Source organism: Drosophila subobscura, chromosome A, assembly GCF_008121235.1.
Source record: "Drosophila subobscura isolate 14011-0131.10 chromosome A, UCBerk_Dsub_1.0, whole genome shotgun sequence".
NCBI classification, from domain to species: domain Eukaryota; kingdom Metazoa; phylum Arthropoda; class Insecta; order Diptera; family Drosophilidae; genus Drosophila; species Drosophila subobscura.
In genome coordinates, this window is record NC_048530.1 from 3024942 (window position 1) to 3051196 (window position 26255).

The 26255-nt window shown below is 48.5% G+C and overlaps 11 protein-coding genes across 11 annotated transcripts; 5 read left to right on the forward strand and 6 right to left on the reverse strand.

The window, feature by feature from the left end:
* Positions 1–270: 270 nt before the first annotated feature.
* On the forward strand, positions 271–2549 carry LOC117896247 (TNF receptor-associated factor 6). Its single transcript, XM_034804410.1, has one exon. The coding sequence runs from the start codon at positions 447–449 to the stop codon at positions 1827–1829; it is 1383 nt and encodes a 460-aa protein (XP_034660301.1). The 5' UTR covers positions 271–446; the 3' UTR covers positions 1830–2549.
* A 47-nt stretch (positions 2550–2596) lies between these two features.
* LOC117896269 (hepatic triacylglycerol lipase-like) lies at positions 2597–3615 on the reverse strand. Its single transcript, XM_034804465.1, has 2 exons — positions 3418–3615; positions 2597–3362 (listed from the first exon to the last, which is right to left on the reverse strand). The coding sequence occupies exons 1-2, from the start codon at positions 3594–3596 to the stop codon at positions 2612–2614; spliced, it is 930 nt and encodes a 309-aa protein (XP_034660356.1). The 5' UTR covers positions 3597–3615; the 3' UTR covers positions 2597–2611.
* A 202-nt stretch (positions 3616–3817) lies between these two features.
* On the reverse strand, positions 3818–5619 carry LOC117896229 (zinc finger protein 431). The gene has a single exon (XM_034804370.1). The coding sequence runs from the start codon at positions 5490–5492 to the stop codon at positions 4053–4055; it is 1440 nt and encodes a 479-aa protein (XP_034660261.1). The 5' UTR covers positions 5493–5619; the 3' UTR covers positions 3818–4052.
* Positions 5620–5974: 355 nt separating this feature from the next.
* LOC117896259 (guanine nucleotide-binding protein subunit beta-5) lies at positions 5975–23387 on the forward strand. The gene is made up of 3 exons (XM_034804453.1): positions 5975–7130; positions 21920–21924; positions 23374–23387. Exon 1 carries the CDS (start codon positions 6055–6057, stop codon positions 7123–7125), a length of 1071 nt encoding a protein of 356 aa, XP_034660344.1. The 5' UTR covers positions 5975–6054; the 3' UTR covers positions 7126–7130; positions 21920–21924; positions 23374–23387.
* Positions 8034–10559, reverse strand: LOC117896250 (zinc finger protein 664). Its single transcript, XM_034804425.1, has 2 exons — positions 9967–10559; positions 8034–9900 (listed from the first exon to the last, which is right to left on the reverse strand). Exons 1-2 carry the CDS (start codon positions 10465–10467, stop codon positions 9163–9165), a joined length of 1239 nt encoding a protein of 412 aa, XP_034660316.1. The 5' UTR covers positions 10468–10559; the 3' UTR covers positions 8034–9162.
* Positions 10636–11302, reverse strand: LOC117896349 (zinc finger protein 32). The gene has a single exon (XM_034804608.1). It carries the CDS (start codon positions 11188–11190, stop codon positions 10687–10689), a length of 504 nt encoding a protein of 167 aa, XP_034660499.1. The 5' UTR covers positions 11191–11302; the 3' UTR covers positions 10636–10686.
* LOC117896235 (gastrula zinc finger protein XlCGF57.1) lies at positions 11661–13443 on the reverse strand. The gene has a single exon (XM_034804384.1). The coding sequence runs from the start codon at positions 13293–13295 to the stop codon at positions 11859–11861; it is 1437 nt and encodes a 478-aa protein (XP_034660275.1). The 5' UTR covers positions 13296–13443; the 3' UTR covers positions 11661–11858.
* Positions 13728–15398, forward strand: LOC117896220 (phenylalanine--tRNA ligase alpha subunit). The gene has a single exon (XM_034804358.1). The coding sequence runs from the start codon at positions 13821–13823 to the stop codon at positions 15315–15317; it is 1497 nt and encodes a 498-aa protein (XP_034660249.1). The 5' UTR covers positions 13728–13820; the 3' UTR covers positions 15318–15398.
* Positions 15944–17063, forward strand: LOC117896321. The gene has a single exon (XM_034804557.1). It carries the CDS (start codon positions 16017–16019, stop codon positions 16986–16988), a length of 972 nt encoding a protein of 323 aa, XP_034660448.1. The 5' UTR covers positions 15944–16016; the 3' UTR covers positions 16989–17063.
* On the forward strand, positions 17476–21734 carry LOC117896241 (mothers against decapentaplegic homolog 3). Its single transcript, XM_034804398.1, has 2 exons — positions 17476–18269; positions 19154–21734. The coding sequence occupies exon 2, from the start codon at positions 19451–19453 to the stop codon at positions 20873–20875; it is 1425 nt and encodes a 474-aa protein (XP_034660289.1). The 5' UTR covers positions 17476–18269; positions 19154–19450; the 3' UTR covers positions 20876–21734.
* Positions 23119–25130, reverse strand: LOC117896328 (zinc finger protein 234). The gene is made up of 3 exons (XM_034804569.1): positions 24888–25130; positions 24521–24782; positions 23119–24462 (listed from the first exon to the last, which is right to left on the reverse strand). The coding sequence occupies exons 2-3, from the start codon at positions 24746–24748 to the stop codon at positions 23743–23745; spliced, it is 948 nt and encodes a 315-aa protein (XP_034660460.1). The 5' UTR covers positions 24749–24782; positions 24888–25130; the 3' UTR covers positions 23119–23742.
* Between the last annotated feature and the right edge of the window lie 1125 nt (positions 25131–26255).

The following is a 26255-nucleotide window of genomic DNA, read 5'->3' on the forward strand; positions in this document are numbered from 1 at the left end:
CGGCCGTTGGGGCTGCCCTGCCTGCTTCTTGTCGGTGCTTTGCGTAAGGTGAGGCCTGCTTTTGGCTAGAAATATATGTGATGTCTGTACTCACGGACACTGGCACATGCAACTCAAGAATAAACAACGACTTTATATATTTATATTAAGGTGGTTGCTTCATTGACAAATCTTTAAATATTCTGAATTTTTAATATGGCCAATTTCGTGAAAGCGAGAGTTGGCAGTTCTTTTCGACCATCTGCTCGGCCAGTGCTGGGCAGTGACTAATTGGTTCACAGCTGTTCGATAAGTCATCAAATCAAAGCAATTTCGAAAGCAAAAGCAATATTTTTGTATATACATGTTAAAGTTAGGATAATTACCAATTAACATTTTAAGTGTGCCCCCCCTGCGGAGGCCCATGCAAGTGTGTGAGAGAGGGAGATAGACTGCCAGCGGAGAACATGCAGCGACCCCAGGCAGAACATAAGCAACTGAAGCATCACCACTCGGAGCAAAACGAGCACAATAGCAATAATGGAACACGCATCGCGGCCAGCAGCAGCACCCATGGCCTAGACACATCCACGCCCATATCCGCACATAATGCAGGCGGCGCCGCTCCAGTCCAGCCACCCAAGAGCCTAGCCCTAAGCCAGAACAACTATGCCGCCTCGGACACGTCGGGCGAGGAGGAGTTTCTGGACTCCCGCTACGAGTGCGCCATCTGCATCGACTGGCTGAACGAGCCGGTGCTCACCTCGTGCGGTCACCGCTTCTGCAAGCGCTGTCTTACCGACTGGCTGCAGAACCACAACCAATGCTGCCCCCTGGACAATAAGCAGCTCTCCGCGGAGCAGGACATCTTCCCGGACAACTACACACGTCGCGAGATCGAGCAGCTGAAGCACAAGTGCCCAAACTCACCGCTCGGCTGTGCCCTGGTCGCCTCCCCAATCGAGGTGCATCGCCATCTGCCCAGCTGTCCGTACCGACGGCAGCCGCAGCCAGAGCAGCTGGAGGAGAAGTGCCCCTTTGCCAAGATCAAGTGCGACTTTGTCGGTCGGCCCGAGACCAATCAGCTGGAGGAGCACCTCAAGTCGGATATGCCGCATCACATGCAGCTGATGCTGCAGGCCTTTCAGCAGACGGCCATCGCCACCTGGCAGCCGCAAAAGGCCAGCAGCAGCACCAGCAGCGGAAGCACGCTGAAGAATGGACATGGCCATGGCCAGCTGGCACCGCCGCCCCAATACGCCAACGGGGTGGACGAGCAGATCGTCGAGACGATGTATCAGCGCATTGTGGTGCTGGAGCAGCGTACGCGGGAGCAGGAGACGCGCATCGAGAATCTCAATAAGCAGCTGCGCCTGGCCCGCCAGCCGATCGATCCGCGCTACAGCAACGGCACCATTGTGTGGAACATTGGGCATCTGGGCAGCCTGGTGTCCCGTCTGCGGGCCAATGCCAACAATCAGGTGTACTCGCACGAGTGCTACACCTCGCCGTATGGCTACAAGTTCTGTGCCCGTCTCAACATTCAGCCCAGGAAGCCGCACGTGCTCAGCCTGCATGTGCACCTGATGCAGTCGGAGAATGACTTCCATCTGGACTGGCCGTTCAAGGGGCGCATCAAGCTATGCATGGTGCACCCGACGGATGCGAGCCAGTCGCAGCATGACACCATTATGACCAAGCCGGAGATATTGGCCTTCCATCAGCCGCGCGAGGCGATCAGCACACGCGGCTTTGGCTTCCTCGAGTATGCCAACATATCGAACATCATGCACTTGGGCTTCGTGGCCGATGATCGGCTGCTCATCAAGATTGAAATCAATTTGGTTTAAGCTGGAGTTGAGGGACACAGGGAATTGCAAGAGGAACAAGGAGAAGAGAACACATTCCACATCGAAGTGGATCCAATATCCACACACACATAAATATAACTATATATATTTTATATATATATACAGGATACAGGATAATCGCATGTGTAGTGCAGCTGGTAGTGCAGTTTAGGCTCCCATACATATATGGCTACTACTCCTCCAAACTAATCGATATTATTATTATCTCTACTACTCGTAGGTAGATCCCCTCCCTAGCTTATAGTAAACCCTTCTTGTATCCCTTATCGATCCATTTTAAATGTGCTTTTTCCCCATAACGATTTAGTTTTTAGCATTCAAATTCGATTTGATTTCATTTGAGTATTGTGTAAACCGAGTACGTCCATTAATTTTATAGCTAAAAACCCTTGAAATGCAGCAAAGAAAGCAGCTCCAACCACTCTCCATGATTTATACTTAAATATTAATTGTCTGTCTGTCTGTTCATTTACAAGCTTCAATTATCTTTGCTCGCTTTTTTACCTTTCAAGGGTTTAAAACAAACATCGGTGACCCTTCGATGTTCTTCCTCCTTACTGGTTAAGGCTTATGTTATACCCAAATCCCTGTAGAACCTACTGCATACATATAACAGCGACAAGTTGTGTCTAGATCTGCGTGTTGGTAGCTCTCTTGAGTAGGGAAACCCCCAATTAAAGGACATTTTTGTATCGCCAATTGAAATGATTTTTTGTTTGCCATCTGCTCTGAAAGTAATGAAAACTTTTATTGCACTTTAGTTAGAACGGCTGCCCGTATGGACTCTCCGCTAGTGTTTTGAAGCTATAGACGCCCTCTGTGCGGCCAATCTCTAGCGGATCACCCAGCGCCACGCTCGTCGGGGCAAGGCCATCGCAGGTGCCACCCAGGAGCAGCAACTGAGCGTAGGCGCTGCATTGAGCGTAGGGCGTGTAGCGTGAAACACGCTGCACTGCCTCCGCGTAGAGCAAGACGGCACGGGCATGGGCACAGCTGTTGTTCAGGTCCAAGCCGCAGCCGGGCTGCCTCGTGCCGCCATTGGCATAAAAGTCGCTGTGGCCCATCGGCGTCATCTGTCCCTTGACCAGTCCGTTTGTGTGAATGGCGACAACATAGTCGGCATCGCTGCTGGACAGACGAGCGGTGTCAAGGGGTACACGGAACAGCGGCAGGGCCGGGTCCAAGGCCACAATATAGCCGAGACTCTGCTGGCCATCGCTCATCTTGTGCAGCTCCTTGCCACAGAAGCCGGCCACATGGGCGCCCATGCTGTGGGCCACCATCACCACTTGCGACAGATCCAGGCTGAATTCGTCGGCCAGAAAGTAGAGGAAATGTGCCACATCCTTGCCCACGCCCGGCACCAGCGGCCTGGCCTCCACGTACTTCATTGCTGCAATCACAGCCCAGTCCACGGCGATGATGTTGAACTGCCCGCGGGCCTGGTAGGCGGTGCGCAGCTGGCTGACTGGCTCCTCCACATACGTTACGCTCCAGCCATGTACGATGACCCTGAGGAGGAGCAGCAATGTTAGAGGATGAACCCAAACCAAATCGTTTTGCTCACTTTGTCGGAAGGTTCGCATCAAAGTTCGAGGCAAGAACCGATTCCGAATCGTTCGTGTACAGCCTGTGGGGTTGGTCGGGACTGTCCGGGGTGTACAGATAGAAGTTGGCCGTGTCAAACTCTTTACCGGTGGCCATCGCCAGCCCCAGGCCGCACAGATACAGCAGGGCGATCCACATTATTGACTGACAGCTGCCCGTTGGGTACTGCCAAACAAATCGTCGAATCTCTGGCAAAGGAGAGAGAGAGACCCAACCGATGGTCATACTCGTGTAGTTGCACTCGACACATCCACTCAGCGAGGGACAGCGGCAGCTCTGAGATTTACTTCACGGCAAATTATACAATTTGCGTGCAACGTGCCCGCGACTCCAACGAAATTGAATAGCAATTGAAATTCTTGAGTTTTCCGTTGGCCGTTTTAATAACTTCACTTCCAACTGTGCGATTTCAGCACTTGAGCTTGTGGCTTTACTCGTATGTACATATGGCTAATATAGTCGGTGTGTGCCGGCTATCGGCCACTATCTTCCTTCGCGACTGCAGTGGCCGCGAGAGGCTGTTACTCCCCTTGGGTCATGACAGCTACTTAATGACATAATTTCTTAACAAACTACTTGGTTGCATGGCCGTGTCTATGAGACCTGCCAAGTGCCAGCACTGGCACCCGTATCAGGCTGGGAGTGCCTGTCCGCCCCCTCCACATTCAAGTCTATGGCCATTGTGATGGTTGTCGTCGAGACGGGCGCACTCTCTTCAATCAACTCGATGGTCACCGTCTCCAGCTGCCCTCCAACTACTTTGTGGCTTGCGGCGGCACTCTTCGCGCTGCTGCTGGCAGCAGTTCCCTTGCTCTTGGGCAACTCGTGGGTGCGCATATGAGCGTTAAGTCCGCCGGATTGGGCAAATGTCTTGTTGCACATCTTGCAGGGGTATTTACGCTCCGAATGGAGCAGCTTGTGGACGCGCAGCGCCTTTTTGCGCTGGAACGTGGAGCCGCAGACGTCGCAGACAAAGGGCCGGTGGTTGGTGTGCGAAACGGCATGGACGTTGAGGTCGTGAAAGCTGTAGAAGGCCTTGCCGCACACGTCACACTTGGCCGGCCGCTCGCCAGTGTGCCGCCGCATGTGGGCGGTCAGGACTCCGCGATCGCGGCAGGGCCTTCCGCACACCTCACAGATGCAGGGCATCCGGCCGGTATGGCAAATGTTGTGAGAGGTAAGCTCCTTCTGGGTGTAGAAGGTGGCCTCGCACTCCTTACACTTGTGCGGCTTGATGCCGCTGTGCCGCTGACGGTGGCGCATCATGTTGCCCGATTGGGTGAACGGTTTGCCGCAGATGTCGCAGAAGATGCCCGTGTGCTTCCATCTGTGGCCGTGCAGGTCGCGCTCGGTGCGAAATGTCTGGCTGCACTCTGGCTCGGGGCATATGTAGACCTTTGCCGGTCCCCGGTTTCGCTTCCGCACGGCCCCATCCTTGTCGTTGTGCTTGACCCGTCTGTGGCTCTGCAGGCTGCGCTTGCTGTTGTACGCACGATCGCATTGATCGCACTGGAACAGCATGTCCTTGGTGTCGTCCTTGAGGTGGGGTGGTTCTTCGGCTTCTTCGGCATTCTCTATGGGCTCTATGGGCTCGCTGGCCTCGCCCGGCCACTCGGGGTCCGGGTCCAAGTCCAGAAGCGCCTCCTCTGTCTCCACCAGAGTGTTTTTCATGGCAGTCTCTCGTTGTCGGATTGGTGGGGAATCTGCATCCATGGCCTGAGCCTCATCGATCGCTGATATGTGCTCCAGATCCACATTCTCATGCTCATCCAGCTCACAGCTCTCGTGGCCAATGGGATCATCTTCAATCTTTATGGCCGCCTCGAACAGCTTGCAGTCTTCCGCAGCCGCCGCCGCCGTTGGTCCGAGATGCTGCAGTCGAAAGTGTTGCGGGAAATCGTCAAATGGCTGCCGCTGCCCGCATAAGGAGCAGCAAATGTCGTAGCTGGTGGGGCTATTGCACAGAACCTCACCGCATCGAAAGTTGTGGTATGAGCCAGTTCCTATTACCGGCAATGGCTGCAACTTGATCATCTTAAGCCAATATTTATGGCTAGGGGGTGCCTCAGTGCCACTTTAATAGTTTAGTCATTTGGCGTTTGGCGTCGTTTTTGTTTCCGAAACTTTAACACAAGCCGTTGGTTCACATCCGAAAAGCAGATCAGCTGGGCGTCCAGTGTTGGCAAGCGTAGCGCAAGCTTATTTGGTGGCGATGAATAATTGGGCGCGTAATTCAACTTGTGAAGTTTTTAATGATCGCAAATAAAATCTGAAGGGTCGTTCTTTGTACCCACAAAGAAGAGAAAACAGGTATTTGGGCTATTTAGCTTTTTCTCAAACTCTTCTTATTGAATGTGCTCGAATGCTTAGCAAATAACTGAAACGTGTGCTCCACAGCACTGCAGAAACATATCGATTCAAGACGAACAGTCTGCAGCACTGGCTGCACACGCGCTAGTGCGCAAGGGCCCGTTGTGTATTCAGATTTGGTATACATCTTTTTTCATGATTGATTTTTCACTTGATTTTTCGCCTTGACACTGAGAGTAGCACACAAATCGACGCTGGTGAAAAAGTGGAAAATAATTAAGTGAAAATGTCGGAGGGCGCTGTCTCCGCCAGCAATGTTAATGCCAATGAAAAAATGGCAAACTTGCTGAAGGAGGCGGAAAATTTGAAAACCAAATTGGAGGAGGAGCGCTCGAAGCTGAATGACGTCAACCTGTCGAACATTGCGGAGCGCCTGGAGCAAATTGCTTACGTCAACATCAAGCCCCGCAAGGTGCTGAAGGGACACCAGGCAAAGGTGCTCTGCACCGACTGGAGTCCCGACAAGCGACACATCATCTCATCCTCGCAGGATGGCCGCCTCATCATCTGGGATGCGTTCACCACCAACAAGGAGCATGCCGTGACCATGCCCACCACCTGGATCATGGCCTGTGCATACGCCCCGTCGGGTAACTTTGTTGCCTGTGGTGGACTGGACAACAAGGTGACCGTCTATCCGATCACCTCCGACGAGGAGATGGCCGCCAAGAAGCGCACCGTTGGCACCCACACAAGTTACATGTCGTGCTGCATATATCCCAACTCGGATCAGCAGATCCTGACGGGTAGCGGCGACTCAACATGCGCCTTGTGGGACGTGGAGTCCGGCCAGTTGCTGCAAAGCTTTCACGGCCACTCGGGCGATGTGATGGCCATCGATTTGGCTCCCAACGAGACGGGCAACACCTTCGTCTCGGGCAGCTGCGACCGTATGGCCTTCATTTGGGACATGCGCTCTGGCCATGTTGTGCAGTCCTTTGAGGGACACCAGTCTGATGTGAACAGCGTCAAATTCCATCCCTGCGGAGATGCAATCGCCACCGGTTCGGATGATAGCAGCTGCCGTCTGTACGACATGCGGGCCGATCGCGAGGTGGCTGTCTTCGCCAAGGAGAGCATCATATTTGGTGTCAACTCGGTGGACTTTTCGGTCAGCGGTCGCCTGCTCTTTGCTGGCTACAACGACTACACCGTCAATCTGTGGGACACTCTGAAGTCGGAGCGCGTCTGTCTGCTGTATGGCCATGAGAACAAGGTCTCCTGCGTGCAGGTATCGCCCGATGGCACCGCCCTATCAACTGGCAGCTGGGACTACACCATACGTGTGTGGGCGTAAAAATCGATTCCCCATTGTTTAGAGCATCTGTCAAGGACATTAGCTCTATATGCTATAGGTATAAATTATAGATACATTTTTTTTGTTTGATTAGAAAAGTTGCAGTACAGCGGGCTCATGTGTACATATGTATTTCCGATGTTGCAACAAATGCAAATGTCTTTGGAATAATTCCATTAAATATCTCTATATGTTAGGATATAGAAACATAAATATTGTACTTAAATACTGGTCAAAAATAATGAACTATGTGCAGTGCAGCGGCTCATAGAAAATACGGTACACAGAATAACCAAAGAAACGTAAATGTACACCAATAACCATATAAAACAATTCTCTATTTGTGTCTGGACTACATACATATGTTCCATGTGTATTCTATAATCCAAAGATATTGTAAACTGAAGTCCTAATGGATACAATATTTATGTGTATTTGAAAAGCTCCATAAAGAAAGAGAAAAAACCAAATCTGTTGAGAGCAAATATACTATAATAATATTCCCAATATGTATCTAGTCGGATATGATATCAATGGACTTATGTTAACGCTATTAACCAACAGATATTATTGTAAATATTTATGGTATTTCAATCAAATGCCGTAAACAGAAGAATACTTCACATGCTAAACCTTATCAAAAATCTGAATGCATATGCACTTGAGAGATATCTTGTTAAGGGATTAAACTTCAAGTTAAATGCATATCCAATAAGTGGTGCACAGCGGCTCATGGGTGATGAATAGAAGAACTTTAGCACGAGGTACAGATATGTACATATATTGTACGATTATTCCAATTAAATGTTGGATAGGGGATACCAAAATATGTTCGGAGCAATAAGAGTACTTACCGTTTTTCACTACCTCTGATGGTCAGAGAGTGGAGAGCCGAAAATTGTAAATATTTCCAGTTAAAAACAAAAACATAGGAATTTCTCTGCTTCTCGAATGTGGAGTTTATTTTAAATACTTCTTACAACTGACAAAAGTAAGGAGTAGCCAACTAAAACCAAACAAAAACAAAACTTCTGTTATGTCAAATATTACATACAAATATGTAAATGGATACTTAACTGCAGAACCGACATTAATTGTGTAAAACTAACCAAATATGAGACCCCACAAAAACGAAATTAACTTCAGATATAGATAAATGGAATATTACATACATTTTTGCGAGAGCCAAAATAAACTAAAATATATTCATTTAATTTTAGTGGAACAACTTATGTTTTGTTAAATATTACATACATATTTGCGGATACAAAAAAACAATACAATATAAATGGATATTTAACTACAGAACCGACATTAACTGCAATACAATTCATTTAACTCCAGTACTCTGATGACTATCAGTTGATTACACATAAAACTAGCACAGGGTGATGAACAAAATCAGAGATAATCAGATATAATATACAAAAATTAACAGTTGGAAAAAGAGGAAGAAATGGGAATTCAAATTAACATCGGATATATGTAACTTTACATGCATATATACAATGTGCATAGAAATAAGTTCCTGTTCCTGAAAATAAATGTTGACAATGCAAATCACTCGTTTTTTTCATTCTTCAATCAGACCAAAAACCAAGTTTATATATTGGTTAACTTTGCTTATGGGCAATTTAATTATAACCAATGCAATAGTATAGCAATATTTTACATATTTTTGTGCTGGATCGCGGTGATAAAAACTAAAGAAAACACAAAACAGAAATTCTTAAATAATAACTAAACCTATTATATTGCACAGTTAATCCCAGCGCCAACTTTCTCACTCTCTCTCTCTCTTTCTCATGTTTTTTTTGGTGCTAGATGAGAGGTGGAAATTCATTAGGTGTAAAACGGACAAACAGAGTGAACAATTAACGGTACATAAATCACGATTGCATGTACGATTACAAACATATGCAACACTGACTGAGTAACGGATATATGTAGGCAGCGGCTCTTGTCGCTGCTCACATAGAGACATATATACAAAATGATCTTAATGTGGATATGTAGGTACAGTGGGTGTTTGAGTGCTTAGCAAGTGAATAAGATCTCCATTTCGTTGCCGTCGGACACACCGTTGGCAGCTTGCTGCTTGTGTCCCCGCATGTGGGCTGAGAGTCCCGCCGCCTGGGCGTAGGCATTGCCACAGACTTTGCATTTGAACTTCTTGATGCCCAGGTGGAGATGCTTGTGGTGGTAGAGAGCCTTGGGGCGGGAGAAGGCTGCGTCGCAATCGTTGCACTTGTAAGGACGTTCCGTGGAGTGCATCGGCTGATGCTCGTTCAGCAGCGACTTTGAGGCGAAGCAGCGCTCGCAGGTCTCGCACTTGAAGGGCTTCTCGCCCGTGTGGGAGCGTCGATGGACGATGAGGGCCTCGCGGTATCGCGACCTATAGCCGCACAGCTCGCACACATAGTTTCGATCCGTTCTGTGGATTCGGCGGTGCGAGTTCAGGTTGTGCTTGTTCGTAAACGATTTCTCACAATTCTCAAAGTCGCACTTGTACTGCCGCACACCAGAATGTCCCTGCACATGACGGAGAAGAGTGCGTGAGTTCTTGAAGATCTTGGCGCATAGTTTGCAGCTGAAGTCAGTGTGCAGCTTGCGCCGATGCGCCTCCAGTGCTCGCACCGCATCGAAGTCGTCTCCACAGTCGCTGCACTTGAAGGCCTTCGGGTGCGGATGGCTCATCTTTATGTGAATGTTCAGGTATTTCATCGATGTGTATTTGCGATCACAGTGCTTACAGCAGAGTTCCTTTGGCGGGCGCTGCATTGGATTGAGCTCAAGCGTTAGTGGAATAGAAAACCAGAGGGATAGACACAATCATGATACCTTGAAAATACTTTTCTGGTCCTCCTCCTCGTCCTCGTCCTCATCCTGATCCTCTTCATCTGTCCTTTCACAGGGGCTGCCTAAGATAGTCTCTGGCTTCAGGTCGCAGCCGTCACTCTCAGTGTCGGACGAATTCTCTGCATACTCCCAGAGTTTTTCAGTTTCCTGGCTGCCCTGCGACTGGACGTCACTGATGCGCAATGTGCAAGGGTCTTCCAGCTCCTGCACATCGTCATATTTCACTACTGGGAGGAATTTATCTTGTGCAGAGTTAGGCTGGGGCTGCTGAACCGCCTGTGGCTTGCCCTGCTTGTCAAAGTGTATATTCCGAATGTGCCGCACGAAATCATCGAATGAAAAGTGCTTCATGTCGCACAGGCAGCAAGCCAAGTGGAAGCTGTTGCACTCCTGCTCGTAGAAGATCTCGCCGCATTTGGGCTGCATTTTCTGCTGTGCATGCAGACGCGTATAGTCCACATGGATTAAGCAGTGTTTCAGCATGCTGCACACGGGTTTTCAGCGGGTCCCCATGCAGAAAAATCAACAAATATCAAAGGTTGTAAACAAACGGGCCAAGGAGGATTCCGATAGATCGCTGGAATCCCGCCTATCGAAAACAGTGCTCGGAAACGTCGGCCCAACTCAAATTGCATTGGCCAACGGTTGGAATTCGGTTTTTTAGGTACATTTATTCATTACATAGGAAAGCATTATAGATAATTAACAATTGACTGATGCAGCATCGTTGTCTTGGCTCTGGCTTCCCAAATTCATCTTTATCTCGATGGAGCTTTCAGCCGTTGCACGCTGATTACGCTGACGATGCCACCGCTTGTGCTGGGCATAGCCCGCCGCCTGGGCATAGGATTTGTCGCACTGTGAGCACTTGAACCGCTTCCCCGGGCCATGGAGTGGCCGGTGATGGTAGAGGGCGCGCGCACTCAAGAATCCAACATTACAATCCTTGCACATGTGGCGACTGCGTCGCAGTTTCACGTCCAGATGCAGCTCCCGGTGCGTGTTCAGTTGATAGCGGGCCGCAAACTTTGCCTGGCACGTGTCGCAGCTGAAGGGCTTTTCGCCGGTGTGTCGCCGCTTGTGGACCATCAGATTGCCCCGAATGCGTGTCCTGTAGCCGCAGTATTCGCACATATGCCGCAGGATATCGCTCTTCCTCTCCGTCTCATTCTTGTCTCTCGTTTTTGCCATCATCTTACCGACCATTGTCACGCTGCGTGTGGGGATGCCAAGTGCTGGCTGCCGCTAATCGCTGGCACTATGTTTAGCCGCGTGTCTTACCCATTTGGCATTTGCCGCTCACTCGCTCGCTCGTTCCCTCGATTAATTGTTTGTCAAAGGTAATTGTTGGCTAAATTTAAATTCGGCCATTGCCGTGCGCGCACACACAGAGCGGCAGCCTCCGCATTTCGCACACAAAGTGACACAAGGGACACAGGGGCCACGGTTGGCACAGGGATTGTTACGAATTCATTTTATTACATACACGTACATACCTACATACATACATATGTACATACATTTATGTACTTATCAATGCAATATACACAATATGTTAAAAGCAAAAAACCCAACAGCATAGCGGTCGGGCTTCAGGTTCGAGTTTCCTTTCTGGCCCTCTGCACTGCGGAACTGTTCAGGAATTCTTCAGGTAAACCACAAGTAGAGTGTGTGTGTTTGTGTTTGTGTTTTTAGGCTTAAAACTACAACTAAACTGTGCAAATTGTGCCTAAGCGACTATGCCTGAGTTCTTAAATGTAGCCGAAAATCTTGGGAAAATGTTAAAGTTCGTAGATGATTGGAAAATATATCTTTATATCTTAAGTGTGTAAGTGTGTAACTTCTTATCTCCTTATCCGTCCGATCGTTATGCTCTACGATGCACCATTCTGCCCCTCGCTGCGATGCTTGCGCATGTGACCGGCCAATCCTGCTGCCTGGGCATAGGCATTGCCGCACAGCTTACACACAAACTGCTTGGTGTCCGTGTGCAGGAACTTGTGGTGGTAGAGACCCTTCTGGCGGGAGAAGGTGGCATCGCAGACATTGCACACAAACGGCCGATCCGTCGAGTGCATGGCCATGTGCTCGCGCAGCCCCGAATGGGATGGGAATCGCTTGTCGCACACCGTACACCCGAACGGACGTTCGCCCGTGTGACTGCGTATGTGGACGCGCAACGTCTCTTTGTTGCGGCAGCTGTAGCCGCAGTTCTCGCAGACGAAGTTCTTCTCCTGCGTGTGGACCTTGGTGTGATTGCGCATGTGGCGGTTGGTGAAGAAGCGCTTCCCGCACCCGGGATGTGAACATTCAACGTTCCGTTCGCTGTTGTGCCTCAGCTGGTGGCGCCTGAGCTCGTGGCGTGTTTTGTAGCGCCGCTTGCAGACCACGCACGCCGGTCCGCCGTGTACCTTCAGCATGTGCTCGTCGAGCAGACGCAGGCGCGGCAGCTCCATATCACATTCCACGCAAGTGAACGATGCGGATGCGGCCGAGATAGCCGCCTGACGCCTGATCTTATGGTACTCCTTCATATGCATCACCAGGTTCATTTTTGTGAAGAATGTGTGCTCGCACTGCTCACACTTGTACACTGGCTGAGGTTTCGAGTCGAGTACGCGGCACATCCCGTAGTCGGCCTCCACTTCGGGATCCACGGGCTTGTGCTGGCGTGCTATGTGCCGTTCCAGAGTCTTCGGTCCCTGATAGGTCTTGGGGCAGTGTGGGCAGGAAAGCGGTTTCGTGGTCGAGTCGTCGAGATGGTCCGGCTCCAGGTCATCCTCCAGATCCAGATCCTGATCCTGATCCTGATCCAGATCCAGGTCAATGGTAATGCTTTCGCCTTCCTCGTCGGACTCCTCCTTGTAGTCCACTTTGATAGCGCGCAGTTGGCGCGTGGAGGAATCCTTTGCGATTGCGTTGGAATTGTCCCATTGCAGAATGATCCGGCCGGGATCATCGTTCTCCTCATCCATGTCGTAGTCATCCTCACTGTCGGTGTGCTGGTCATCTTCATCATTTTCAGAGGCAATTTCGTGCCAAGCAAAGGGGTTCACATCTTCCATACTGGCATCTGGCGATCCCTCCGACTCATCTATCTCCTCCTTGGGCTCCACCAGCTCCTCTGTCTTGAGCAGGCCGTTCTCGAAGTGCACGTTCTGGACGTGCAACAGAAAGTCATTAAATACAAAGCTCTTCATTTCACAAAAGGCACAATCTATGCGAAAACTGTTTAGGCTCTGGAAGTAGATCTCGCCGCACTTGGCATTGGCCATGCCAGCGTAGGTGCCCGCTTGGAGGCTCTTCAGCATGTTCGGCTTTTGGTGCGTTTGTCCTCACGCAATGGACATTTGTTATTTGCTTGACTGCAGGCAGAATCCCCTTTTCCTTTTTCTTTATTTTTGTGTTTTTTGTGTGTTTGTGTGAAGCAACGCCAACGCTTCGCTTCTTCTTTTGGTTGCAATGCTCGGACAGCTGATTTATGCTGCTGCTTTGCAGCACTGTACTTCCCGCGTACTGGTCACTCTGGAGACTGGTTGCCGCGTTTGGCAATTTCAAACATCAGCTACAGCTAATCGATTGCCTAGTGTATCGACTGGACATGGCTGTAATTCTGATCTTTCAGGTGTCCAGCATCTACAAATCGTCAGCTACACTATTCGCCAGATAATTGTACAGATATATACCGAGAGTGTGATTTTGGTCATAGAGAGACCAGTTGGAATCGCACGCTTGCCAACACTGTCGGCTTTCTTCCTCTTCCTGCGTTGTGGCAACACGAGATTTGCAATTTTGTGTGCATTTATCATCATCACCGGCCAAATTTGTAGTCCAAGATGAGTACCGAACTCACGGAGCGTATTCTTCAGCATCTGGATAACACCGACAAGGTCGACACTCTGGACCTGGCCACCCTCTTTGCCGTTGATCACCAGAAAATTGTCGGAGCACTGAAAAGCATCCAGGCGCATGGTGAGCTGGTCAATGCCACGACAGTCACACACAAGTCCCTAGAGCTCACCGAAGAGGGTCGTCATGTGGCCCTGAGTGGCAGCCATGAGGCGGCAGTATATGCAAATGTCCCAGAGGGTGGAATCGAACAGCAAGTGCTCCTGCAAGTCAGTGGCAATCCCAATGCCAAGGTTGGCTTCAGCAAGGCCATGGCCAATGGCTGGATACTGGTTGACAAGAGTGAGAAGCCGCCGCTGGTCAAGCGCAAGGTGCCGACGATTGTGGATACGGTCAAGGAGCTGCTGAATCAGGTGGCACAAGGAAAGACCGACCTGCCGGCCAATACAGTGGCCGACTTCAAGAAGCGCAAGCTACTGCAGGAGACCACCATCAAGAGCTTTGTCCTGAGCAAGGGGCCGGAGTTCGCGACCACGCTCACCAAACTGGAGACTGATCTCACCGTGGAGATGCTCGCCAACGGCCTGTGGCAGCAGCTAAAGTTCAAATCGTATAACTTTGATGCCTTGGGGGCACCGCCGACGCGTGGCCATCTGCATCCGCTGCTGAAGGTGCGCACTGAGTTCCGACAGATATTCCTGGAGATGGGCTTCTCCGAGATGCCCACCAACAACTACGTGGAGTCTTCGTTCTGGAACTTTGACGCCCTGTTCCAGCCGCAGCAGCATCCCGCTCGCGATGCCCACGACACCTTCTTCATCAACCATCCGGCCAAGAGCCACAAGTTCCCGCAGGAATACTTGGAGCGCGTGAAGAGCGTCCATTCCAAGGGCGGCTACGGCTCCATGGGCTACGGCTACGACTGGAAGATCGAGGAGGCACAAAAGAACCTTCTGCGCACCCACACAACGGCCGTAAGTGCTCGCATGCTGTTCAAGCTGGCCAACCAGGAGGGCGGCTTCAAGCCGGCCAAATATTTCAGCATCGACAAGGTGTTCCGCAACGAAACGTTGGACGCCACACACTTGGCCGAGTTCCATCAGGTTGAGGGCGTCATTGCTGACGTTGGCCTCACGCTCGGCGACTTGATTGGGACGCTGTACGAGTTCTTCCGCAAGCTAGGCATCACTCAGCTGGAATTCAAGCCGGCCTACAATCCCTATACCGAGCCGAGCATGGAGATTTTCTGCTACCATCCGGGCCTGGCCAAATGGATTGAAGTGGGCAACTCGGGCGTCTTCAGGCCGGAGATGCTGCTGCCGATGGGCCTGCCGGAGAATGTCAATGTGATTGCCTGGGGCCTATCGCTGGAACGACCCACCATGATCAAGTACGGCATTAACAATATTCGCGATCTGGTTGGACCCAAGGTGGATCTGAAAATGGTGGAGGATGGACCCATTTGCCGCTTGGATCATGCGTAGAATTTAAACAATGACAACCTGCGATCAAATTGCATTTCATTCACAAATGTTCCAAAAACTAAATATTTATAAAAATCAGAATCCGAGCTTGGAGCGCATTTTTTTCAAACGTTGTTCAACACCAGTTCGATATATCGGCGGAGTTGTCTGTTGCGGAGACACAAATAAATAGTTTACTAATGATAATCACAAATATTTTATATAGGGGAATGTTGGTGATCTCAGGCTCCAATCAATGCAAAAACAAGTCAATCTGTGTTGGAGAACCATTTAATATTAATTATTGGAAATGGGTACACAAATTCCCATACCATACAATACCATGGGTTGCCCATCAACAAATCGTCAAACGACGTAACGTCCCCTTCCCACCCACGTATATGATCTTTTTAGTTTAAAACTTATTTTGCAATTAATCCAATAAAAATAAGTCCAGAAAACCTGCCAATCTTGTGTATATTTTTAGCGCTGAGAACTCAAACTAGCTGGTAATAGTATATAGAATAGCAACATCTAGGAAAATGTTTTAAGATTACGGGACATTTGAAAAAGAGAAGGTACATTTCGGTATATTTCTGAGGGTCAGGCGGTATATTTTATCCATAAGTCCGCGGTCATACTGCACACATCTGGAAAACGACACAAGAAAAAATAATAACAACAAAAGAGATTACAAAATACATTTTTTGGTCTCGCTGAATGCTGAATGTGTCAAACACTGGGTTACAAATGGAGAGCAATCAAAAGCAGAGCCTTCACCAGGCCATTCAACAAAAGTTTGGCACCCAAAATGATTCGACAAAATTGAACACACCAACATTTAAACTGGTCATACCACAGCTGAAGATACCGCAGCTGAACAAAGGCGACCCAACGCCCAGTGACCTTGCTGCACAGGAGAGGGAGCGTCAGGCAGTGGATGCCCGCAATGACCGCCTGCTGAATGAAATCAAGCGGCAACGTGAACTATCGGAGGGGGGCACGGCGACGGACCAGACAGCTCCTAGATTTGTGATACCGCAGCTCTGCGTTGCACCCGGAGAGCCATTGGCGGTGGCGGCCAACCTGAATATTCCATTGCTGAACAAGCTTCACAGTCAGAACATGAGCGACGGGCAGAAGCTGCCCAAGCTGGAGCGTGCTGTGGATCGGCTGCACATATCATCGGGTGACGACGGGGGTGACACAATCTCGCCCCTGCGAGATCCTCTGCCAACGGCAACCCCTCTCATTGACCTGACCACAGCCTTGATCAAAGGCAGCAAATATGCAGCCCCCAAGGAGTATGCGACCAAAGCTAGACTTAAGCGAGCCCAAAACACGCAGAAGTTCGATATTCCATTCATTGCCTACGATCCGGTGAAGCGGTTCGCCCCCTCGCCGTGCTTGTTGACGGACGACAAATGCTCAACGAATGCCGAAAGCAACGATCTGCTGACTCCAGAGCATCACAGTGTCATTGGGCGTATGCTGGATGCCGTGGTTGGTTACCCGGAGCCACGGAAGCCACAGGTGAAATACGCCATATCGGTGCTGGAGCGACGGCACCTGAAGATGTACCGGCGGGAGGACTATGGCAGTAATGTGAAACGCTTTCGGTTTGATACACCGTCGCCCGATGAGGTAGTCAAACAGGCACTGCAGAAAACGTGGCGCTCTTCGAAAACCTAAGCTGATTAAATTAGACATTAGTTGACAATTGCTCTAAGCTAAATTAGATGTAACAATAAACTATCTTATTTAAAAGAGACAACATCAATCCAAGGACCTTTTTTCGCATGTGCTGGGACGCACTTGCATCAAGTGTTCCCCACCGACACCAACTACTATGCATGTAAAAATTGATCTTTAAGAAGATTATAAATTATGACTATTAAACACTTGTGAAGCATTTATAAAAAACCACGGTATACCCGTTCTTAAGAACTTTTGAATTCAAAAAATATGACAGCGCTGCCAGATGTTAATTATCCGACAAAAGTCGGATATATCGGTAGCTTAAAATGGACGTGAATAAATGGTCTGCGTACTATGTGCATTTTGAAAACTTCGTATCGATAGTCAAGTCGATGTCTGACAATCAGATATGTGCTCTTTGAAAACTTCGTATCGATAGTCAAGTCGATGTCTGAAAATCAGAGAATGACAAAGGCAGCGGGCACACACACTGTCACATATACACCACTACAGGCACTCACGAAAGCATATGCATAGGGAAAAGAAGCAAGAAGCAAAGCAGAAGCGAATAAGAACTGCGTATATGTGAAATAAACAGCAGCAACCGACGCAGACACAGTGGTGTGGTTTTTTCGGAATAGATCTCAGGCCCAGCGGAGACGCATGATATTACGCACTATCAGATAAGTCAAGTAAAAACGGGCATTAAGTAATCAACAATTCGGACGAGAGCAGAGCCAGCGGAGCCGACTCGAAAAGTGACAAAAACAGCTGTGGCGGTGGAAAGGGGACTAGAAAAGTATCCATAAAGTGCGAAAGGTCAGCAGTAGCTGTAGCAGCAGCAGACGGGCGCAAAGGAACATAGAATAAAATTCTTTGTTGTGACTGTGTGCGTGTTTGTGTGTGTTGCGGTTCTTGTGCTTTTGCTTGTGTGTCTAGCTGTCACTTTCTGGCGCGCGCAAAAGATATACACAAATTGAAAAACGGTGGCCACCCTCCAAACACCCCCCTCTGCTCCAGCACCTTGATGTACGCGCCCGGTTCCGGTGCCGCCGCTTGGTTGTCGTCGTCGCTGTCGTGGTTCTCGTCCCTGTTTTCCCACCAACGCATCGCAACGCAATTGCAATTGCATTCAAAAGTGGAAGTGTGCTGATACTTGTCTTAATTGCCCGTCTCAACTCTTGAATTGCCATCGGCTGGCCAGCGGAGCAGCGGAAGCGGAGTTGGAGAGTAGCAGCTCAGGTGCCGGTGCCGTTTGCAAAAACGCTTGTACAGGTAAAATGGATACATTCAAAATCAAAGAACCCATGCATGTGTGTGCGTTTGTACATACGCGAGTGTGTGTTTAATTTCTTGTCATCCCCAATCCACCCCGCGCGATTGGAAAATATAAAGCACAAAACTTGAAATAAAGTGACAAAATCTCATGTTCGCGAAATAATATATAGCCTGCCACCTCTGTTAATGGAAAAATCCAAAAAGTCTGGCCCGAAAATATCTTAATAGCTTTGACGAACAATAATTTAAAGCGTCTTGTTTTCAAAGTGTCGTCTGCCCATGGTCTGCGTTTGTGTATTGTATCCCCCGTGTGTGTGTGCTGCAGACAGATATTTGACCTTGTTTGGCTCACACAATACATACTATAACAGCACTAGCGACAACAGTAATGGCAAATAACAACAGAAGCACATGCACGCACGAACACATACACACAGGCCGTGGTATAATAGATGTGCCGTTCTGATGTCTGCCTTTCCACCTACGCATCGCATGCCAAATCTCTCCCACAAGACGATTGCATTTTATGGCCCGGCCCAGAGCTGAAAGCGAAATCAATGGCCAAAATTGTTAGATTACCTCGATGGCCATATCATATCGCACATGCACACCACTAGCCACACCAAGCAGCGACCCGTGTAGAACCGCCAATTATCACCAGCATCGTCATCAACACATTGGTCGCTAGTGCTTTTTATCAGATCCAGCCAGTCGGCAGCGCAGGCTCATGTACATACATACATGCATACATACAAGTGGAATCAAATCGCGTACACACAAACTCACACATGCATGCAAATTATCAAGTTTTAATTATTTTAGCGTGCCGCACTCACACTCATTTAGGCTGATCAAAAACTAACTGTATAAAACAATTCTAGAAACGCTGACAACGCTCCACGCCTCACCAAACACTCGTGGGGAGAGGGAAAGCAAAGGAATTTTTTGAATTTGCACAAATTGCATTCAGAGGAAATTCCCCCCCACGGCAAGACAGAGAGAGAGAAAGAGAGAGAGACAAATTGCTGCTGCATCTACTCGATCTGCACAGAGCTTCAGCGAAGAGCCGTTAGGCACCAGCAGCAGAGAGGAGCCAGATTAAGCCCCAGCTCACGCCCCAGCCCCCACCCCTTGTGCCGTTGTGTGCGCGTGAGGCTCTGGTGTCCACCGACCGTGAGATGTTGCCATTCACCCCGCAAGTGGTCAAACGTTTGTTAGCACTCAAAAAGGGCAACGAGGACAACACCGTCGAGGGCAAGTGGTCGGAGAAGGCCGTCAAGAATCTGGTGAAGAAGATCAAGAAGAACTCGCAGCTGGAGGAGCTAGAGCGTGCCATTTCCACACAGAACTGCCAGACGCGCTGCGTGACAGTGCCGCGCAGTAAGCCCGTCCCCCCCGGCGAGCATCTGCGGAAGGGTCTGCCACACGTTATCTACTGCCGCCTATGGCGCTGGCCGGATCTGCAGTCACAGAATGAACTAAAGCCTCTGGATCACTGCGAGTACGCCTTCCACTTGCGCAAGGACGAGATCTGCATCAATCCGTATCACTACAAGAAGATCGAACTGTCGATATTGGTGCCCAAGTCGCTGCCCACGCCGCCTGATTCCATAGTGGACTATCCGTTGGACAACCACACGCATCAGATACCAAATAATACCGATTATAATGCTGCGATAATACGCAGCGCCTCGTTGAGTCCGCCGCAGTATATGGAACTGGGCGGTGGTAGCGGTCCGGTCACCTCCTCCTCAGCATCTGCCTCCGCTTCCGTGTCCGTTTCGGCCACCTCCTCATCGTCATCCTCGTCGTACCAGCAGCCACTATCGTTTGGACAGAACATGGACTCGCAGTCGAGCGTGCTCAGTGTGGGCAGCAGCATTCCCAACACGGGCACCCCGCCACCCGGCTACATGAGCGAGGATGGGGACCCCATAGATCCCAATGACAACATGAACATGTCGCGCCTGACGCCGCCCGCCGATGCCGCCCCAGTGATGTACCACGAGCCAGCCTTTTGGTGCTCCATCTCCTACTATGAGCTGAACACGCGGGTCGGCGAGACCTTTCATGCCTCCCAGCCCTCTATTACTGTGGACGGCTTCACAGATCCCTCCAACTCGGAGCGCTTCTGTCTCGGTCTGCTTTCCAATGTGAATCGCAACGATGTCGTCGAACAGACACGCCGACACATCGGCAAGGGCGTTCGACTCTACTACATTGGCGGCGAGGTCTTTGCCGAATGCCTCAGCGACTCGTCCATATTCGTGCAGAGTCCGAACTGCAATCAGCGTTACGGCTGGCATCCGGCAACCGTTTGCAAAATCCCGCCCGGCTGCAATCTGAAGATCTTCAACAATCAGGAGTTTGCCGCCCTTCTCTCCCAGTCCGTGTCGCAGGGATTCGAGGCCGTCTACCAGCTGACACGCATGTGCACCATTCGAATGTCCTTTGTGAAGGGCTGGGGGGCCGAGTATCGTCGTCAGACTGTCACCTCGACACCCTGTTGGATTGAGTTGCATCTGAATGGCCCACTCCAGTGGCTGGATCGCGTTCTCACCCAAATGGGATCGCCGCGACTGCCCTGCAGCTCCATGTCGTAGGCAGTCCAGGATCGAAGGAGACCTAACGTAACACACAAATGTAGGGCAGGGCGGACCTGTTCCTAATCCCAGATCTATCTGTCCTTGAATTGCATACTTTTGAGCATGGCGGGAAATGGGATTCGGGAACCAGGAATCGGGAATCCGGAATCGGTAATTGAGAGGCAGAGCACATAAGAAATAAGTTTTCAGGCATACAAAAATTAATGAAAAGAGAGCCAAAAGTAGATGCAAGCATAGATGCATAGATGTATATCCCATATACAAAGAGAACAACAACTCACACATACTACATATGACAGAGATGCATACAGATGTATATCTTTAGAAACGTCTACACACACATCCATACATATATGAGAGGACTTGTTCAGGTCTATATTGTGTAGGTGGAAATGCAAGAGAAAGAGAGAGGTGAACGTTTTTTTCGATAAGATAATCCAGGCAGCTTTTGGATAGCAATTTTTTTTCGAGACATATATTTTATGATACACAAACAAGAAAAAAGCAGGATCAAAGGGTATGGAAAACCCCATGCAAGTGTGTATGGGGAGGTTAGCGTTGGAAGCGACAGTCGAAATTATTTGTGAAAGAAGCAAAACAACAAACAGACAGATAAATGGGTGATTTGGAATATATATTTGCTATACGAAAGAGACAGTGAAAGAGAAAGTGGAACCAAAATAAAGAACAGAAACTGGGATTTATCAAGCTGGAAGCTTACACACAAAAATAGAACACAAAACCACACCACAAAATAGAACGGAAAACAGCCCCCACACGCTACAATATTGTACATAAGAAGAGAACACCAGAAGAAGCAGGAGCAGGGAAGCAGGAACAAATTTATATATGTATACACAGGATAATCGATTGGACAATGGAGGGAGACAGACCGAGAGACCTGTTGCCACCTGGGATCGATGATAAATGTCATATTTGATGGTTGTTAAACGTTTCGATTGTATGTCTGTGTGTGTGTGTGTTGAGGATACTCTTGAACTAATCCACAGCAAGCAAAATTAAGCAAACACTTTTTGTTAGTCGTAGTTACATATAGATGTATGTATGTATATCCCATGCTTAGTACATATGTATGCAAAGCACTTGCCCCAACAAAATGAGCGAAGCACACACACAACCCAGGGCCAAAACCCATCAAGACATCAAAAAGTAGTAGCCAACCCAAATGGGAGAACTCTCCACACAATTTCAAAACTGCATTTAACTACTACGAAATTCCGCTTGGTAAGGGGTTACAGAAAACACGGTCTAATTGCCAACTGAGAAGACCCCATATCAGTAGTAGAATCGTAATTATGATCAATGATCCGCGATTGGATTATAATCAATTAAACCTTGACGCTCATTACAATATTCGAAAGAACAGTTCTATTAGTTCAAGGGAGCAGACGCCTTTATTAACGGAACAACAACCTAAGAGGATAAATATCGAGCTTGAGGATGCTAAATCTCGTGCTGGATTTGCCACCCGTTATTTTAGAGGATGTAACTCTACCGGTGTTCGATTAACTGAAGGGGTTGGGTATAAACCTATGTTGTTCGCGGACCCAAGACTGGAGAGACGTGACGCATGCTGCGGCTTATTTCGTCGTAAGCTGAGCATTCTGATCATTATCAAACACCTGGGGCATCTGGGATCGATTCTCCGTCACTGGATTCAAGTTCATAGATGCAGGCTTCATATTAATCTCCTCTCGTCTTAATATAATTGGAGCGCTAGGATCACGTGGTTGATGAACAATAGGATATATAACTCGCTTCTCTGGTGTGGTCTCACGACGGTCAATGGGGGCATGCAAGTGCGGTAGTAATGATGACGAGTCGTAATAAAGTCGATAAATCTCAAGATATCGATTCCACCCTTCACGTCCTGACTTTGTATTCAGATGAGCGTAATCTGTATGAGCTTGATCAGCATCATTTATTCTGTAAGGAATGGAACCAACCATAGCTCAAATGTCAATTACAATTTACACTCTCTCTCGGTACGGGATGGGATGGATGTCCATCCCGGGTCGACTTCCAAACTGCTGTCGCTGAAATTGGCTCAGATTTTGCTGGTGGCAAGTGTGCGCTTTTTCTTGGGTCATAGCCTTTAAGTCTTCTTCTATAATATGTAATTACATTTTGCTTGTCTAGGCTTTTAATGTGGACATTCGCAGAACCCCCGCCCCCCAACCCAACCCAGTTTTAGATGTAAGTTAATTTCTTTTTTTTTTTTTTTTTTTTTTTTTTTAAACATCATTCAACCAAAAATATTTGTATGCGAGTGGCTTCTTTTTTTTCGGTTTGTTTTTATATGTTTTTGGAACGTTGAAGTGATCTTTGGGAACATCAACCGAATAAATTATATGGATCTAATCACGATTGGCATCGCCACGGAGACACAGCCCTTAATCGTAATCAATCGTTAATTTAAGCTAAACCAAACCAATCGCTTGTTTTTTATATATTGTAATGTATACTCTTGGTAGACCATATGCCCCCCTCCCACGCACACAAATAATGTAATGTAATTTAATCGATAAGTTATGCTTACACACAACACACACAGAGATCAACAGCAGAAGAGCCCTTTAAAAAGTCAGATCAACGGGAGGAGAATACTACCCATACCATACGTACGTACGTACATATACACAACGTATGAATACACAAGTATATATATATATATATATATATATATATATATATATCTAATATACAGATAAAGACAAACATATGGAACGTATATTTAAATAAACACTTACATCAATTAAAACCAAACAAAAAGCTAAACCAAACCCAACAACAAAGGCAAAGACAAACAAACAAACAAAAGTGAGACCCTCTTGAGGAGAGTCTCAGCGCTCGTGTATCTTCAAATGCTGTTTGTAATTCGATTTCCTTAGGAATCGGGCTGGGCACTGGGTGCACGCGTACGGACGATATTGGGTGTGGGCGATCTGGTGATGCTTCACCTCTGACGCGCTGAAGAAGCGCTTGCCGCATTCCGGCTGCGGGCAGGGGAAGTCACGCTGGTTATAGTGCCGCTTCAGGTGCGTGTTCAGGTAGCACTGATCTGTGAGCACCCGGCCGCAGATGGGGCAGGTGTAGCTCAGTGAGGAAGTGACGGCTGTGGTCGCCTCCACCGCATCCGATGAAACTGGAGCCGCATGTTGCAGCTTCGAGTGGATGCGACGCGCATGAATTGAGTGAAAAGTCTGATCGCACTCCTTGACCAGACACGAATACGGCTTCTCGCCAGTGTGGAGACGACGATGGACGGCCAGGTAGTTGGCATAGCGAAAGCCCTTGCCACATATGTCGCATTTGTGCGGCCGATCCGGCGTATGGGTGACATAGTGGATGCGCAGCTTGTTCAACTGCCGGAACCCTTTGCCGCAGCGATCGCACACATGCGGCCTCTCGTCCGTGTGTGTCATCTTGTGTATGCGCAGGTTATAGGCCTCCGAGAAGCGTCTGCCGCACACTTCGCAGACATGCGGTGCTCCCTGCACCTGTTTGGTGCTCCGCCTGGACTTTTTCTTCAATAGCGTGGGACTGTCTGTGGGATCCAGGGCCTGAGTGTGAATTATATGGTTATGACCCTGTGTGAATTGCTTTCTGAGAAGAGCTCACCCCGTTCACCAGATCGATCAGGTCAAAGTCTGCCCCCGGCGACAGCATCTCCATGACATCAGTGTCGTCGCCCCTCAGCTCATTCAGCGGGGCAAACAGCTGCATATCCTCCAGGCAGCCCAAGTAGTTGGCCTGCTCATCCGCCTCCTGACGGGCCAATGCTGCCAGGGCGGCAGCGGCCATCTCCTGCTCGGCGATGGACACCAATTGGGTCGAAGGAGTCTTCATGGGCTGTTTCCGTTTGCGGTGTTGCGTGCTATGTCTGGCGACGACACCACCAAAAAGTAACAAAAACGAAAGAAAAACATTAAGCGGTTAGCAGTGAGGAATGATAAGATTACGCTTCTGTTTAATTATGTGTACTAACATTACAACCGTTGGCTGGTTCAACCATCAGGGAGCACCGCCACCGCCACAGCACCACCACCAGCAGCCTTCAACGATCCGATCGGCGCCTGTTAATTTTATCGAATGCTGACCAATAAAACTCGCCGATAAATGTCGTCTATTTGCACTTTAAACATTTATTCGCTGTTCGCTGTTTCGATTCGATTTGCTTGTGGTGCGCAACCTGCACTTTGAGCCAATCCATCGGCAGCACCTACCCCAGCAAAGTGCCAACATTTTATGGCAGGCCCAGAGACCACTTTATCGTCCGCATGTTGGACAAGACGACAAGCAGTGCTGATAATAACACCATGCAGCAGCATTTTGGGCCTTTGAGGTCCAGGATTTTCTTTTCTTTATTTCCATAGTCTAAAGCTTAAATACTACGAAAAGATCAGAACAGACCAAGCTGGTTGGTGGGAACATTTGCACTGAAATAATTAAATAGTATAAAAAAATACAATTTGAATTATTTATTCACAAATAAATGATTACAATTGCCTAATTCTATGTTATTAATGGCCTTTGTTCCCTATCCCACGCATACATATGTATGTATTATGTGTGCAATTGATCAAATAATGTGCTGAGTAGTGTAATGCAAATGCGTTGATTGCCACAGTTAAGAGCGAGACGGCACGATGTCAAAGAGCAAAAAGAGGAAAGTACATATTAGAATTTATCGAGCGCGCCAGATCGGATCGAAGTAATGCAAATGAGAAATAATTTTGTGTTTAGAGAAATCAAGCTCTGGCTTGATCTTGATCTTTGATCTTACAAATAATCGCAAGCATATTGTTGTGTACAAATGCAGTCGCACGAGGGGAGAGCTTTTAAAGTGGGTGTTTCCCTCTGGTTCAGTCTTAACGGTGATCTAAGCTGGGCGATGGGCGGGGTGTGGGAAAGCACACTCAGAATTTAGCATTGGCAGGCCGAAATTCGGTGCAGTTGCAGGTGCAGTTGGAGAGCTTTGAAAGTGAAGCTGAGTTTGCCGAAAGTAAAATGGAAATTTCTTATGGCATCAATAATGTGTAAATGTGTGAATATATTAAAAAACGAGAAGGGACGTGTGAGACGCTTCTTACGCGTCACAACTTTTATACCCGGCACTCAGTACATCTGTACATTAGCGGTTATTTGTCAAATTTTAATTTTTTTCTTCATCTGTCATCTACATCTACAACACTACTCACGCCAACGCCTCTTTAGCTCGCCACCCTCCCCTAGAGCAACACACTGCAGACTCACGGCAGAGGCAGAGCCAGCGGCCGGCGGTCAGTGTGCGGCCACTGCGCGAAGCAGAGTGTGAATGGGAGAATATGCAAAAAACAAATATAAGCTGCGGAAC